Here is a 17,525-nt window from a genome sequence, read left to right on the forward strand (position 1 = left end):
GATAACCAAAATTTTTTTTCTTTCTACCTATACAGTCCTGGCTCTGATCCTGTTAAGTTCTTCCCCAAATTACAATATCTGTATTATTCTAAACTCTTTCTGAGTACTGCAGAGGGACTATCACAATCATATTGAAGTTCTGGAACTCAGTTATCAAAATAGCATCAATGACAAGGTGCTGGTGCCTCATGCCTGTGATCCTAGTTATTCAGGATGCTGAGATCAGAGGATTGCAGTTCAAAGCCATCCCAGGCAGGGAATTCCAAGAAACTCTTTTCTCCAATGGACCACTGAAAACCAGAAGTGGAAATTATTAAATGAACACCTATACAGAACAGTGAGCACTCTCTTCTTTGAGTCATTGTAAGTAGGATAATCTGTTTGGATTCCAGATATTTTTGTTTCTGTGCAGATGCTTTTCTTTTTTCCATCCATGGCCCAGCAGAATTAGAGACAGCACTATATGTATCTCTGTCATGCATGTGTGGGTGACGTCACTCCAGTGAGCCACAGCTACAACATTGAATGACATCAAGATCTCTGGACTCAGAGACATGTGCTTGTTTATCCATTGGATTCCTCCTGGCTGTACAATGTGGTGGTGGCCTGAGAATATTCCTACTTCAAGCTCCTCAACACTTTGATTTCCTAGGGACTCTTCTGAATCATTCTTGTTCCCATAGAATTGTAAAGATCATTGAGAGTTTTGAAGTCTGGGCCTATCTTATGTTTTTGTCCTCTCTTGGGGAACTTTTTCTCTTCTTATAAATGATTCTATTTGTCCATCCATTAATATTGAGGATTCTTAGGGACTGAGATGACAAGGCTCTGCTTGGCCAATTGTGTACTCTGTATTTTTGGATTTCAATAAGAAATAATGACCAATCAGCAAACTATTGCTGCAGCTGCTCATTTGGACAACTGTAGTTATTTTGGTGCACTCGTATTTCTTCCCTAAAAAATACATTCATAGATTCCTGTTGGAAACTGCAACAGATTAACAGCATGCTCTAAAATTCTTAAAGAAAGAAAAGAAAGAATAAGAGATTTTCCAGTAAAATACACTCAATAATGTAGCAAAATAGAAAATATGAGAACAGAAATATACAGCTAGGTCAGAGAATGGACTTGAGTTACCATAATGAAAGCATGGAAATGTTCAACAACGTAAATTTCTATACTAGTAGCTTAGCAATATACTGATATTCAAGCAGTGTGATAGGATAGGTAGGAAAAATAATTGAGACAGGAAAGAGCAAGGAAAAAGCACAGTAGATAATGTACTCATTAGGGAGTATGATAGTATAAAGGACAGATTACACTGAAGGAATCATAAAATATCCAAGTTAGAATGCAAATTTAGGAGGTCTTGTTGGGAATGTGCTATGTCTCTAACATAACCAGAGGAATGAATTAGAGTAACTTCTTGTTCAAAGAAGTCCTCACATTAAACTAAGATGTGATACAGATTGCTGTCAGAGCCTCTAAACATTTTAGGCAACATCTGTGTTTATCTTAATGTTTGTTTCTTCCAGAACCTGATCTCTCCCTGAACCTGGAGAAAGAATTTCTCTCAGGTCTTATCAGGATGATGTAGCATTTGGGGCAAAGATGCAGCCTAGGAGACCTGCACTGGAGGCCAAAATGGAGAAGACCTCCACGGCCACCATGGCCTTCCCCTTGGTGCTGTGGTAGACAGGCAGGAAGGTGAGCCACACACTGCAGAACACCAGCATGCTGAAAGTCTGGAACTTGGCCTCATTGAAGGTGTCAGGCAGGTTTCTGGCCAGAAAAGCCACAGTGACGCTGGCCAGGGCCAGAGAGCCAAGGTATCCCAGGACACAGTAGAAGGCATTGAGAGAGCCCATGTTGCACAGGATGATGATGTAGCCATGTTCAGATTGTGCATCTTTGTCCAAAAAGGGAGGAGAGATTCGCTGCCAGAGGCCACAGAGAGTCACCTGGATGAGAGTGCAGATGGGGATGAGGAGGTTAGGAACCCAGAAGAGCAGCCACTGCCTCGTGAATCTCCCTGGAGCAGTGAGCGTGAAGGCCAGAACCACAGTGATGGTCTTGGCCAGGACCGTGGAGACAGCCACAGTGAAGACCACTGCAAATGTGGTGTGCTGGAGGATGCAGGAGGCTGTGTGGGGACGGCCAAGGAAGAGCAAGGAGCAGAGGAAGCTGCAGATGAGGGAGATGAGCAGGATGCAGCTGAGTGCCCAGTTATTGGCCTTGACAATGGGGGTGTCTTGGTGCTTGATAAACACCCCAAGAACAGCAGCTGTGAGTGCAGAGCAGCAAAGAGCTGTGCAAGCCAGAGCCATACCCAAGGGGTCTTCATAAGCCAGGAAGCCCTCAGTTTTCCTCAGGCAGTGATGTCTCTGGGTGTTGGCAAACTGATGATCTGCACACTTGACACACTGCTCCATGTCTGGTGAGGTGTGAGAATCACTATTAGTTTGTGTTCAGTATTTGTGTTTCCTGTCAACCCCCTTCATTCACATAGCTAGCTCATTTCCCCTGATTCACCAGTTGACCTGTATTGAGTTCAATACCAATAGAGTAACTCTATATCAAAATGCTTTCACATCAAAGCTCTCTCACATTCCCTCCTCCCTTTCTGTTTTTATGTTTATCTTTTCTTTCTTTCTTTCTTTCTTTCTTTCTTTCTTTCTTTCTTTCTTTCTTTCTTTCTTTCTTTCTTTCCTTCCTTCTTCCTTCCTTCCTTCCTTCCTTCCTTCCTTCCTTCCTTCCTTCCTTCCTTCCTTCCTTCCTTCCTTCCTTTAATTCCTTTTTCCTTCCCTTCTTCCTTTCTTCCCTCCTTCCTTCCTCCCTCCCTTCCTTCCTTTATTTCCTCTCTCCCTCCCTTTTTCCTTCCTTCTCTAGCTCCTTCCTTCCTTCCATCTGTCTGTCTTTCCTCCAGTGCTTGAACTCTGGCCATGGGACGTTTTTCAGAGTATTCATGGTCAAAACTACCACTCTACCACTTGAGCCACAGCTCTAATTACAGCTTTTTTGGTGCTTAATGGTGAGAAAGAATCTTACTGAGTTTCCTGTACATCATTACATCGAAGCTCCATCCTCAAATCTCAACTGCCTGAATCGCTTGGATTACAGCTGTAATATATGATTACCAGCATTATGTGCTACATTCTTGACAGGTCATACCACTCTGGCTCTCTGCTACTCATTCAAGACATAATGGAGAATAGAGAATCAGCCCAACCACTTCACTTTGTACAAGAGGGTCTAATCCAAACCTCAGTCTCCTCATTACACCAAACACAAACATCTTGAGCATTTGATCTGTGTCAAGAACAGTGATCCTCCACTGATATGATAAGGTCTGGGAAAGATCAGCTGGAGGAGGGAGAAGAGAAATGAAATGGAGATGATAAACTACTTCTGAATCTTTTATATTTGAAGAATTGTTAGTCAGCCTAGTACCAGTGTCAGACATGGAGTGATTATAACAAAGCCCTTTGTATTATTAGTGCATGCTAAATAGAAAATAAAATTTAATTAGAAATGAGCAGCAATAGGCACTCAGAAATGAAAGGCTGTGTTAGACCCACAATTCCATCATGATTTGCATATCATTTCAAAGATCAACAACGGGTCCTTGATATTTTCTTTTTCTCAGTGTTTAGCTCTTATTTTCTCCATTTCTCCCTTGCTTATTAAATATATGTTTTTATTTTAAAGATACTGTACAAAGTGGTTACAGTTACATGATTAAGGTAATGAGTATTGTTCCTTTCTAGCGTTGTTCCCCCTTTTTTGTTTTTTTTTTAATGTTTTTTTTATTGTAAAAATAGTGTACAGATTAGTTACAGTTACATGAGTAAGGTAAAGTGCACATTTCCCACCTAGGATTGTTTCCTCCTGCTTTGTTTTAGCCTAACCATCCCTTCCTTGTCCACATCCCCAAGTAGTCCCCCGACAATGCCAAAGTTGTAAAGTTCTTTTTCAATATAGTGTCTTGTACATTTCCTGGTTAAAATGGGTCAACCTGTATCCCTATTTATGCAGTTTGTTTTTTCCTTGCTCTCCTCAAATTAGGAAAATGTATATATAAGATGCAGGGCACCAGAATCCAATACATTGAAAACAGGGGTTATACCATGGGGGTGGAACATACCAAAGAAACAAAAAAAATCACATGGTCATTATAAATACATTAAAAAAGAAAGAAAAACCCATTTGTGCCCCTCTCTTGGCATTCATTTCGCTTAACATCAACTTATATGGTCATAAGTACCTAGCTTTTGAACTTTTCTGCTTGTCCTAGACAAACAGTAGGTATTACAAATAGTGGAAACCATGGGTAAACATTTTCTTTAAATATAAAAATGCGATTGAGGAGAGGGGAACATGGATATTCTCAAGATGAAGTCTGTAATAGATTAGAAAATACAATCAGAGATGTAATGGAGGGGCAGTGGGTGTTTCTTCTAAGGAGATGTATGGTTAATGTTGCCCTGGAACTCTGAATGAAGGTGCATGTGTGTTCCTGCCATGTTACTGTAGTTCACTCCACTGGCTTGCATGGACTGAAGGTTAGGAAGGAGAGATGGGGAATTTCTCTAAATAACAGACTTACCTGTCACATTAGAAATCTCATTCTCTGGGCAAGGAGTGCAATCAAAGCAACAGGTAGCATTTCCCTCCAGAGAGGTATTCCTGAATCCAGGACCACAGCTCTCACTGCACACAGACTGAGGAGTCTGAGAATATTCAGATGAAAGTTAGTGACATTTTATCCTTTTACCTGACATCTGAGACACTCCAGTGATTTAGGGGAAATGATCATCAAAACACATAATATTTATATGCATACAACAAATGAATTTACTGAACCTTCTTACAGTTTCATCTGACATGAGTTGAAGAATATGTGGGGCCTGAACACCCATCACTCATACTATCGGGAAATCATGGAGCCTTGAAGTGTTGGATGTTAATTCTAGGAAATTAGGAAATGGGAGTTAATCCTGCATCCTATTCTTGAATCCAGGTGATCTGTTTACACATGAATAAGAACATGAGAGGAAAATCACTCAGGGAAACTTCAAACCCACACTCTAAAGCATGGCTGATTGCTGTGGAGGTGCTACTGTACCCAGGGCCATTCACATCTCTCTTAGCTTCCTAGCTGTTATGAAGTGGGTGAATTTTACTGGCAGATGCTCCTTTCATTACGTCCTGTCTCACTAGACTAAGAAGCAACAATCTATCCAACCATGGTCTGAAATCTCCAGGCAGAAGCAAAGCAAGCCCTTCTGCCTTCTCATCTGATTCCCTCAGGTATTTGGTCACAGTGCTGGAATGATGATTCACAGGTGTCATTTAATTCTATGATATTCACTATGCAAACATAGAACAACATATTGGTCATGATATGTTCCCCTGTTCCATCCATGAATCTGTTAGTAAGAAACTTCCAGAAACAGAAAGGTTTGAAATGTAAACCACTGAGCCATAGTTTCATTGAACTAACTGTAAAACAGGATAAGCTTATTGATCATTTATACATAGATCATGCCATTATGGTTCGAAACGACTGACCCTAAAAAAAAAAAAAAAAAAAGAAACGACTGACCCTGGGGGAGAAATAAGGATGTGGTGACATTGCCTACAAGCATTGTGATCATAACCTGACTTAGGGAATTGTAAGGTCTTTCTATAACTGTTTCCTAATAACGATACATTTTTTTAAAAGGAGAGAGTAACAAAAGTAGAAATGACCCACCTTGGTAATTCCTATAGGCCACTCTATCAGATTTTCAAACAAAATCAGTTGTTGATTATGTGGCTTAGATGGAGAAAACTCGCCAACTTTCACCTTTTGTCCCAGACCTTCTGGAAAATTCCAAAAGCTCTTAATGTCATACTCTGCCTCCAATTTCCTTTCCTCATTCAAAACCACTTGGTCTCCAACAGGATTGGTGATTTGGATCTTCTTCAAAAAGTGATGCAGCTAAAAGAAACACATTAGAGTATGGTCAAGTGCTTCCCAGTGTTATCACAGAACCCCAGAACAATGGATTACTCTTCATTCCCATCCACTGATTCACACACACCACAGGATTCCAACCAACTGTATCAAATGCAGGTCCACAGCAGACTACAGTGTTATGAAGTTCTAAAACCTGGGTATCCAGGATGGGTTGAAGAAACTCAATTTCAAGGGAATGAAACTCTAGCCACATCCAACAAAATAATGAATTATCATATGGTAGACCCCAACAGACACTCTAAAGTGCATTCCAATCACTTGTTTTGTGATTCTGATAAGAGAATCAGTCTGAAATATAGGTAAATAATAAACTAAGTAGAATCATAGAATATTTGTGACAACTATGAAAGATTACCTTAAGCAAGACTTTGTTCTCTCTCTCTCTCTCTCTCTCTCTTTCTCTCTCTCTCTCTCTCTCTCTCTCTCTCTCTCTCTCTCTCTCTCTCTCTCTCTCTCTCTCTCTCTCTCTCTCTCTGTGTATGTGTGTATGCCTGCCCTGTGGTGGTGTGTTCTCACTGTTTAGGCACTCAACTTGTTTTTTTTTTTTTTTTGTTCTTTTCAAAGTAATCATTCTGTCAATTGAGTCACAGCTCCCCCTCTGGCTTTTTGGTGGTTAATTGTAGTCCTGAGTGAGCCACAGGTGTGAGCCACTTGTGTCTAGGCAATATTAGGTTTTCATGAACTAGTCACCCTTAGAGAAGATCTTCACTAGCCATACAACGGACAAGGGTCACATGTCTAAAATATACTTGGAACTCAAAAATTAAATGCCCCAAATGGAAAGGTTTGGAAAAAATTATATTAAGTGAAGTAAGCCAGGCCCAAAGAAACATAGGTCCCATGGTTTCACTTATTTGCAATATCTAGTATAGGTATGAGTCAAGCGGAAAAGGTCAGATAATGTGATGTTAGGAAAATGAACCCTTAAATATGTATTTTAATGTTTTCGTTTCTTTCATGCATGTGTTTCTAACGCATTTATAAGATTATTTCTTTGTTGCTTTGTATGTCCCTCCCCCACAGTGTAACCCCCGCTTTCACTATATTTGATGTCAGTATAACATGTGGAGGAGATGGGGACAAACAAGTCGTTTAAGGATTCAGGTGGACCTGTTGCAACAATGAGAAGCACAAAATGTCATGTCAAAACCAGCTTTACAGCGTCGGTATGGGGGGGTAAGGGGTATGATTGGGTGGGGGGAGGGGGGAGGCTGGGAAGGGAGGTGAAGGGTAAACAAAGCAGGAGGCTACAATGCTTGGTAAGAAATGTATGCATTATCCTGCCCATGTAATTGTAACCCCTCTGTACAGTATGTTCTCAAATAAAATAAAATAAAATTAAAAAAAATTAAATGCCCCAATAAGAAATTCTCAAAGAAATAACTGCCCAATAATTAAGTGGGCTAAAGCCTTAAAGAGAAATTTCTCTGAAGAGGAAAGAAGGATGGCCAATAGACACATGAAGAAATGCTCAACCTCCCTATCCCTAAAAGAAATGCAAATCAAAACAACATTGAGATATCACCTAACCCCAGTTAGAACGGCAAAAATCAAGAACTCTAACAACAACAGATGCTGGAGGGGATGTGGACAGAAAGGAACCTTACTTCATTGTTGGTGGGAATGTAAACTTGTTCAACCACTTTGGAAAGCAGTATGGAGGTTCCTCAAAAGACTCCACATAGATCTCCCCTATGACCCAGCAATCCCACTTTTGGGCATTTACCCAAGTGCTTATAATCTCTGCTCTTGGGTCCAGACCTTTAGATTGTGCCGCTAGAATTGTTTTAGGACAGAGAAGAAAGACACTGCTACAACCTCCCTCCTCCAATCTTGTGAACGACAGCAGGTATGGGATACAACCTCCTAGTGAAGAGGGCATTAGAGTGGGTCAGGGTTTTTTTTAGAACCCTTTGTCAGGCATGTCATGGTTGGACCAATAATCCAGAATAAACTAGAGGCACTGTTTGGTGCTAGCACCACAGCTTCCATTAGAATCTTTCAGGAGTTTTTGGAAGGTCGCTGAGGCAGAACCAAATGCCATTTCCATAAGTTTCCACCATGGGTGGGGTAGGCTGACACCTGTCTTCTTGCTTAGCCTTGTGAAGCCACTGTGGCTATTTGACTCTGTTGCTATCTGGTTTTTATACCAACTGCACATGCATAAGAATCCAGAAGAGCTCAATGTATTTATTTACTGCTGCAGGTATTACCAACAGTGTCCTGGAATTCTACCATTACAGATCCATACTTCAAGTTCAATGCACTAATCCACTTAGACATTTGCACTCTGAATCTTGAACTTCTTCAGTACGTACATGTTGTTGACCATCAGACTGCACCTATGAATATATTGGCAGTCCATTGTTAGACAGAGATGTTCTATGATGTATGACTTTCTGGGAACATAGCAGGCCTGCACACTGAGGATCCTGTTAGATGTGGGTGTATGGATGGGTCTTGCTCTGCTGTGTCCACATCATGTCCTGAGTGCTCCAGGAATTCTTGTTCCCACTTGTACAGCCGCGTGGTGCCAGCTCTGTCCATGTCTCCCTACCTGTCTTCTCTATTAGTTCCTCATACTAGAAGTGAAACCAAGGTCACAGCATAGGGTCCTGCTCTGCACAGAGTTCACCATGGTGGCTGGTTCGGTGAACTGGCTGCATATATTTATGAGGAAGGGCTTGGCAAATGTAAATTGCAAAAGTAAGGATGCAAATTCTAGTTGGTGTTGGTAGCCAGCAAGACCTTGCAAGAGCATCAGTGCTGGGGCCTAGCCTGACTTGGGTTCTGAGGTAGAAATCTTTGTTGTTTCTATACCCAGGATTATCGGTATGAGCCACCTGTGGCTGGCTCAGAGGACAAACATTTTTTACATTCTCCTCATCTATTACTCTAACTATTTCTGTTCAGTCTGCCTAAGAGAACAGGCCCTCCCCACTTCCTCTTCACCTGCCTGAAACCAGTTGTCACCTATCAATCACCTGACGGGGAGTCAGCAAAAGACCCCACAATCTGAGGTAACTTCTTCATCCATGGAGGTCACTTCCTAGACCATCCTGGTCACACTTCCCTAGCACAGTGAGAGGTTCCCCAGACTCTGTGGTCACTTCCACATCCGCTGTGGTCCTGGCGTTGCACGAATCCCTTTTTCTCTCCTTTTATTTTCTTCTTTTTCCTTTTCCTGTGTCTTCTCCAGGGGCCTCCATCTCCTGAGGGTGGGCAATTTGCCTTTCCTGCCTGAACTGTGTATCAGGTTTCCTTGCTGGAGAAGCTAACAATTTCTACTTCATTGTCATTGGTGTCTAGTCTAGTACTCTATGCCTTCTTCTCCCTACATTTCAAAAATAAGAGAAAACTTGGGGATCTCTGTTGCCTCTTTCGTTGTGCCTTCTTTCTGATATGTCTGTTTATTTGTCTGTGTGTATTGTAAATGATTGTACAGAGGAGTTTCCATTATGTAAATCAGGTATTGAGTACATTTCTATTTTACAATGTTACCCAGTTTTTCCCTCCCTACACCACCCACAGGTTGTATGCTTCATTTTTCACACAGAGTCCAGTATATACCACTGCTGCATTTGCCAGGGTGATTAACTAAACATGATGTTCTCCACTTCCTCCCATATTCCTGACTCAAACATTTAATTGCATGCCCAAGACTCCTAGTGTCTGTGTGACTCAATTTACTTTTTCCATTCATGTGTTCTGCAACTCAGCTTCTAAGTAGTGTCATGATAAACACTCACCATATGTAAACATAGACATAACAAACACCCATACTAGTGTGTGTGTAATATGTATGTAATATTACATCTTTTGTCATACTATGTTACCAACGGTGTTATAATATTCCTTTTGGGCATATCCCAATTAGTGTCTGTTATTATTAATTTTCTTGATAATCAATCAACTTGTTTATTGCCAATTGCTTTATAATAAGCTCTATTTTATAAAACTCAAGATGTACTCATTTGCTACTTAGTTGAACATTTTGTGGGTATAAAAATTGAAGATGGGAAATGGTGCTGTGACTAAATTGGTGAGTGCTAGCCTTGAGCTGAAGAGCTGAGGGACAGCGCCCAGGCCCAGAGTTCAAGCCCCACAACCCACCAGAAAAAATGAAGACCGTTTTTGCTTCTGAAATCATTTTGTATCCAAATGAAACCAATTTGTTTCATCAATTCCCTTTCTCAACACTTTCATTTACTAACTTCCCTTGGTCATGGGACTTGAACTTTGGGTCTAGGTGCTTCCCTCTGTTTTCAGCTCAAGGAGAGTGCTCTACCTCTTGAGCCACAGCACCACTTTTGGTTTTCTGGTGGTTAATTGGAGATAAGAGTCCTATGCAGTTTCGTGCCTGGGCTGGCTTTGAACCCCAATCCTCAGATCTTAACCTCCTGAGTAGCTAGGATTACCAGGTATGAATCACTGGCACCTGGATTCCTTACTGAGTTTTAAAAAATTACATGTTTAATTAACTCTTTGAAAACATTTGATCTCAAAATGACATTTTTAAAGATGTAAAGTAGTAATCCTTAGACAAACTAGTTGTAAATTGGTATTTCTCATTTTGTTTTAAAGCAGGGAGAACAGGAGAATCTCATGTAGACTGACATTGCATGAAGAGTCCAAACTTAACAAACTTGAGGGACCTCAGACCATCTCTTGGTGTTTTCAAAATGCAGCTGATTGCATCACTTTACATATCACTCTTGTAACTTTCTTCAGGTAATATTTGAAGGAAAGCAACACCTAGTTAAAAACACTCATATATTGGCCTTTTTGTGTGTACAGAATTGAGCAATAATAATAATAATAATAATAATGGTAATAATAATAATAAAAGAATTGAGCAATAGCTGAGAACCGGTGGCTCAAACTCATAATCCTAGCTACTCAGGAGGCTGAGATTTGAGGATCACAGTTCAAAGCCAGCCTGGGCATAAAACTTCATGAGACTCATCTCCAATAAACCACTCAGAAAACTAGGAGTGGTGCTGTGGCTCAAGTGGTAGATTGCTTGCCTTGAGCTGAAGAACTGAGGGACAGAGCCTAGGCTCAGAGTTCAAGCCCTATGACTGACAAAAAAAAATCGAATAACATAAATTAGGTTTTACATTGAAGTAAATATATAACCAAAGACAGGAAAATTTAAACATAATTTCTACTTTTTTTCTTTGTCCCTTAAAGGAAACCACAATGGGGAAAATATGCATGTAGAGCAAACTGCACGTTATCTATCTGACCCATATCTATAAGAAAATAGAAAATCTGAACACACACTGTACAATTGTTTTATCAAAGGAATGGGGGGGCAGAAGGCAAATATGAGTTTGGATGAGTTAATATTGGCAAGAAATGGCAAAATAAGAGAAGAAAAATAAGAAAACCATAAAACTCAAGGCAATATTCTCAGCTTTGGATGGTCTCAAAGCCAGTTAGAAAATTTCTACCTTCTATCCCTTTGGCTGGTGGAAGCTACCAGTCCATTTCTAGATCCTCCTGGGAACATAGGACGAGACTTCCGGATCACAGTACCTAGTCTGGTTGGTCCATGAGCCGTTCACCACCTGTTAGTGCAGGAGTGCGGCTTCTGCCTCTGGGAGCTTCCAGATCCACCCCTACCAGGCCGTCCAACCTAGGGTGCAGGCCTCACCGGGTGCATCAAGCGGTCCCCATACATGACCAGTGGCATGTCTGAGCTGCTTAGCCCCTGCACATGGTTTGGCGCCTCTGGGGAAGATGGGGCTCAGGGTCCTGCTCTGGAAGGGGAAGGATTCTCCCAGCATGCCCTGGGGCATGGGACAGTGAGCATCATAGGAAGGAGACCTGGGCCTTGAGCATGAGCGGCTGTATATGGCTAGGGCCTTGTCCGTGTCTGAGTGTTTGTTCAGCAAAACCAACTCGGGGCAGATCCTGAGCAGCAGGTTCACGGAGCACGGGTGGGATCCATAGCCTATTCCTCCTATTCTGGTCCCTCTCCGGGTTGACATGACTCACCTGCAACTTATGGACATCTCTTTTCTTTTTTTTTTTTCCTGCTCAGGCAGATTTGGGGTTTTCTTTTTTTAAAAAATTTATGTTTTTTTTATTATGAAAATACCATACAGAGGGGTTACAATTACATGAGAAAGGTAATGAGTACATTTCTTATCAAGCATTGTAGCCTCCTCCTTTGTTTACCCTTAACATCGCTGCCCTCCCATCTCCCCACCCTTCATCTCCTTCCCTTGGTTTGTTTTCATTTAATATATTGGGTATTTTTTCTCTCCCGGCCTTTTTATTTCCTGGTATCTGCTGAGCTTTTGGCATCATTGGCACTGCCCACAGTCGCATCCACAGACCATCGTGAGAAAAGACATCACTTGCTTTAAAAAAAATTAAAGACAGGATTGATGGTTTTCAGAATTGGGTGCTCGGAAGAAACGGGAATAAAAAATTAATTTATAGAAAAAATTGTGTGTGTGTGTGTGTGTGTGTGTGTGTGTGTGTGTGTGTGTACTAGCCCTGGAAATTAGGACCTAAACTCCCTTTCTTGGCTTTGTAATTCACAAGTGGCATTTTACCATTTGAGAAATACCTCCCGTCCTGTAATTTTAATTGTAAGTTAAAGATGGAGTATCATACACTTTTCTGTCCAGACTAATCTTGAACTGTGATCCTCAGATCCAAGCCTTCTAAAGTAGCCATTGGTGTCTGACTTGAAAAAAAATGCGTGTATAATATTGAAATTAATAATGAATTTAATAATAGACTTTCACAAGATTGTGAAAAGTTAATACAGATGAGTCAAGGTTTTAGTCAGTATTTTAAAACAGTAACATTTTTCTTTATTGAGAGTAATTAAATAAATTTCACAGTATTGTGGCATAGTGATACTTAGCTGAAGTCACTAACACATTTTAACCTTCACACTGCATGTTGTCATTGTCTTCATCTACAAAGCTTATGAACTCTGCAGACTTTAACAATAAAACTGTTTCTCCCAAATCAGGTGATATGCACATTTCTTTCCTTATGTTCAGTATCAGCTGTTTTCTCTTTCTTTCTCTTTCCCTCCCTCCCATCACCAGCCTTGAGTTGCTTAGTTCCCTTTCATCAATGACCAGTGCAGCTGATGGGCCCCTCTGTTGTATTTTTTCACCCATTTTCCTATAGTTCTTTGCCCTTCTCTTAGCTTCCCTTAGGTGTGCATGCTTATACACCATATATGTGGTCCAGTATATAGAGTCAGCTAGAAACTATATAACACATTATGAAGACATTCTGTGTTTCTTTTTTTTAACTTAGGAATATTTTTTATTGTGAAAATACTGTACAGAGGGGTTACAATTACATGGGCAAGATAGTGAGTAAATTTCTTATTAAGCATTGTAGCCTCCTCCTTTGTTTACCATTCCCATCCCTTCCCATCCTCCCTCCCCCCCCCAAAACTCCCCCCCACAAGTTGTAAAGTTTGTTTTTGACATGACAACTTGTACTTCTCATTGTTGCAACAGGTCCACCTGTATCCTTATTTAAATGACTTGTTTTTCCCCTTCCCCTCCACAAATTATACCGACATCAAATATAGTGAAAGCAGGGTTTATACTGTGGGGGAAGGACATATAAAGCAACAAAGAAATAATCTTATAATTGCTTTAGAAACAAATGCATGAAAGAAAAAAAACATTTACAATACATGTCTTAGGGTTCATTTTCCTAACATCACCTTATCTGACCTTTTCTGCTTGACTCAGACATATACTAGATATTGCAAATAAGGGAAATCATGGGACCTATGTTTCTTTGGGCTTGGCTTACTTCACTTAATATAATTTTTCCAAGTCTTTCCATTTTCTAACAAATGGGGCAATGTCATTCTTTCTGATGGAGGCATAGAATTCCATTGTGTATATATACCACATTTTCTTGATCCATTAATCTACTGCGGGACATATGGGTTGGTTCCAGATATTAGCTATGGTAAATAATGCTGCAATAAACATAGTTTTGCTGTTAGCTTTAGTGTGGTCTTGTTTGTAAACATTTGGGTAAATGCCCAAAAGTGGGATTGGTGGGTCATAGGGGAGCTCTCAGTGGAGTCTTTTGACGAACCTCCATACTACTTTCCAAAGTGGTTGAACAAGTTTACATTCCCACCAATAATGAAGTAATGTTCCCTTCTGTCCACATCCCCTCCAGCATCTGTTGTTATTAGATTTCTTGAGCTTTGCCATTCTAACTGGGGTGAGGTGGTATTTCAATGTTGTTTTGATTTGCATTTCTTTTAGGACTAGGGAGGTTGAGCATTTCTTCATGTGTCTATTGTCCATCCTTCTTTCTTCTTCAGAGAAGTTTCTCTTTAAGTCATTAGCCCACTTAATTTATTGGGCAGTTATTTCTTTGGAGATTTGTTGTTGGGGAATTTAATTTTTTGAGTTCCAAGTATATTTTAGATATGAGACCCTTTGCCATTGTATGGCTAGTGAAGATCTTCTCCCAATTCGTGGGCTTTCTATTGATCTTGCTAGCTATGTCCTTTGCCATGCAGAAGCTCTGCAACTTCATGCAATCCCATTTGTCCAACCTTTCTTTGATTTGCTGTGTTTCCGGGTCTCTATTAAGAAAATTTCAGCCTGTTCCAAGGAGACCTAGGGTTGCTCCTATTCCATCCTGTAATGTTTTCAGAGTGTCTGCTTTGATTCCGGGGTCTTTGATCCATTTGGAGTTGATTCTGGTGCAGGGTGATAATAAGGATCTAGCTTCAGTTTTCTACAAGTAGTTAACCAATTTTTCCAGCACCATTTACTGAAGAGGCTGTCTTTCTTCCATTCTATTTTTTTTAGCTTCTTATCAAATATTAGATGGCTATAGGTCTGTAGGTTCATTTCTGGGTTTTCAATTCTATTCCATTGGTCCTGAGGTCTGTTCTTATGCCAATACCAAGCTGTTTTGATTACTATGGCTTTATAGTAGAGTTTGAAATTTGGTATTGCTATTCCTCCAGTAGTGTTCTTTCCGTTGAGGAGAGTTTTTGCTATTCGGGGTCGTTTATTGTTACATATGAATTTTTGGATTGCCCCTTCTATTTCCTTGAAGAACGAGGTTGGAATTTTGATAGGTATCACATGAAATTTGTAGATAGCCTTGGGAAGTATTGCCATTTTCACGATGTTAATCTTTCCAATCCAGGAGCATGGGAGATTTTCCCATTTTCTAAGGTCTGTGTTGATTACCTTTTTCAAGTTTTTAAAGTTTTCATCATAGAGGTCCTTTACTTCTTTGGTTAAGTTAATTCCTAGGTATTTTATTTTTTGTGGGGCTATTACAAATGGAATTGTTTTCCTAATTTCAGTCCCACTTTTCTCATTGTTGGCATACAGAAAAGCCATTGGTTTTTGAGGGTTAATTTTATACCCTGCTACTTTGCCAAAGTTTTGAATCAGCTTGAGTAATTTGGGAGTGGAGTATATAGGATTGTTTAAGTACAAGATCATGTAATCTGCAAAGAGGGAGAGTTTTATTTCTTCTTTCCCTATTTGGATCCCCTTTATGTCTGCATCTTGTGTTATTGCTGTAGCTAGGCATTCTAATACTAGATTGAATAGGAGTGGAGAGAGTGGGCATCCTTGTCTTGTTCCTGAGTTAAGAGGAAATGGCTTTAGTTTTTCACCATTGAGTATAATGCTGGCTGTAGGTTTGGCATATACAGCCTTTATTGTATTGAGGAATGTTCCATGGATTCCTAATTTTTCCAAAACCTTCATCATGAAGGGGTGTTGGATCTTTTCGAATGCTTTGTCTGCATCTATTGAGTTAACCATTTTGTTCTTATCCTTGCTCCTGTTGATGTGATGAATAATATTAATTGATTTGCATATATTGAACCAGCTTTGCATCCCTGAAATGAATCCTGTTTGATCATGGTGTATGAGTTTTTGGATGAATTGTTGAAGTCGATTGGCCAAAATTTTGTTGAGAAGTTTTGCATCAATGTTCATCAAAGAAATGGGTCTATAGATCTCTTTCTTTGATGAGTCCCTGCCTGGTTTTGGGATGAGGGTTATGATGGCTTCGTAGAATGTGTTCGGTAGTGAACTTTCTCTTTCAATTTCATTGTAGAGTTGGAGGAGTATTGGTGTGAGCTCAGCTTTGAAGGCCTTGTAGAATTCCGCTGTAAACCCATCTGGTCTTGGACTTTTCTTAGCTTGGAGGTCTCTTATTGCTGTTTCTATTTCAATGCTTGATATGGGCCTGTTAAGATGATTTAACTCATCTTGGTTTAGTTTTGTCATGTCAATATTTGCTAGGAAAAGGTCCATTTCTGCCAAGTTCTCAAACTTATTAGCATAAAGTTTTGAAAAATATTCCCTTAAAATGTTCTGAATCTTGGTGGTTTCCATAGTGATGTTTCCATTCTCCTCTCTGAGTTTATTTATTTGGGTGTGTTCTCTTGTTTTTCTGATAAGATTTGCTAAGGGTCTGTCAATTTTGTTAATGTTTTCGAAGAGCCAACTCTTTGTTTTGTTGATTCTTTCTATAGTTTTTTTGGGTTCTAAATAATTTAATTCTGATTTAATTTTAATTATTTCTTTCTGTCTACTGGATTGGGGCTTATCTTGCTGCTCTTTTTCAAGGAGGTTCAGATGTCTCATTAAATTGTTGCTTTCAGATCTCTCCAATGTGTTGATGTAGGAACTCAGAGCTGTAAACTTTCCTCTGAGTACTGCCTTTGCTGTGTCCCTGAGGAGCTGGTAATTTGTGTGCTCATTTTTGTTGAATAGCATGAACATTTGAATTTCCTTTCTAATCTCTTCCATGACCCACTCGTGATTCAGCAGTGTGTTGTTCAGCCTCCATGTGTTACCAGACTTTCTTTGGTGGCTCTTGGTGTTGAGTTCTAATTTTATTGCCCTGTGGTCTGAGAGAATGCAAGGTATAACTTAAATGTTTCTGAATTTGGACAAGTTTGCTTTGTGGCCTAAAATGTGGTCTGTTTTGGAAAATGTTCCATGTGCTGCTGAGAAAAACGTATATTCTGATGTTGCTGGGTGAAATATTCCATAGATATCTGTTAAATCTATTTAATCTATGCAGTTGTTTACATCTGTGGTTTCTCTGTTGAGTTTTTGCTGAGTTGACCAATCTAGTGGGGAGATTGGTTTGTTAAAATCCCCAACAATTAATATCTTTGGATCTATGTGGGATTTGAGGGAAAGTAGTGTTTGTTTCTTGGATAAATTTGGGTGCTAGGTTGATTGGTGAATAGATATTTAGAATTGTAATCTCCTATTGAAGGAGAGATCCCTTAATTAGTATGTAGCGACCTACTTTATCTCTTCTCACAAATTTTAATTTGAAGTCTATTTTATCTGATATTAGGATTGCAACACCCACCTGTTTATGGGGGTTGTTTGCTTGGTAGATTTTGTTCCAGCCTTTAACATTGAAAATGTGTTTGTTTGTATGTGCAAGATGTGACTCCTGAAGGCAACAGATAGAAAGATCTTGTTTTTTA

At 39.9% G+C, this 17,525-nt stretch overlaps 1 protein-coding gene and 1 non-coding gene across 2 annotated transcripts in view; both read right to left on the reverse strand.

Annotated features, from left to right (window-relative positions):
- Positions 1-1,515: 1,515 nt before the first annotated feature.
- The window catches only part of LOC138813624 (vomeronasal type-2 receptor 116-like), a 44,727-nt gene continuing 28,717 nt past the window's right edge, over positions 1,516-17,525 (reverse strand). The window contains 4 exon segments of the mRNA XM_070002024.1: positions 1,516-1,604; positions 1,607-2,434; positions 4,607-4,730; positions 5,756-5,983. Coding sequence (XP_069858125.1) covers positions 1,516-1,604; positions 1,607-2,434; positions 4,607-4,730; positions 5,756-5,983 — 1,269 coding nt within the window.
- On the reverse strand, positions 12,310-12,395 carry LOC138814336 (small nucleolar RNA SNORD35). The gene has a single exon (XR_011367927.1). It is a non-coding gene; the product is annotated as a small nucleolar RNA SNORD35 (small nucleolar RNA).

Source organism: Dipodomys merriami, unplaced genomic scaffold (assembly GCF_024711535.1).
Source record: "Dipodomys merriami isolate MVZ:Mamm:240054 unplaced genomic scaffold, mDipMer1.0.p SCAF_6, whole genome shotgun sequence".
NCBI lineage: Eukaryota > Metazoa > Chordata > Mammalia > Rodentia > Heteromyidae > Dipodomys > Dipodomys merriami.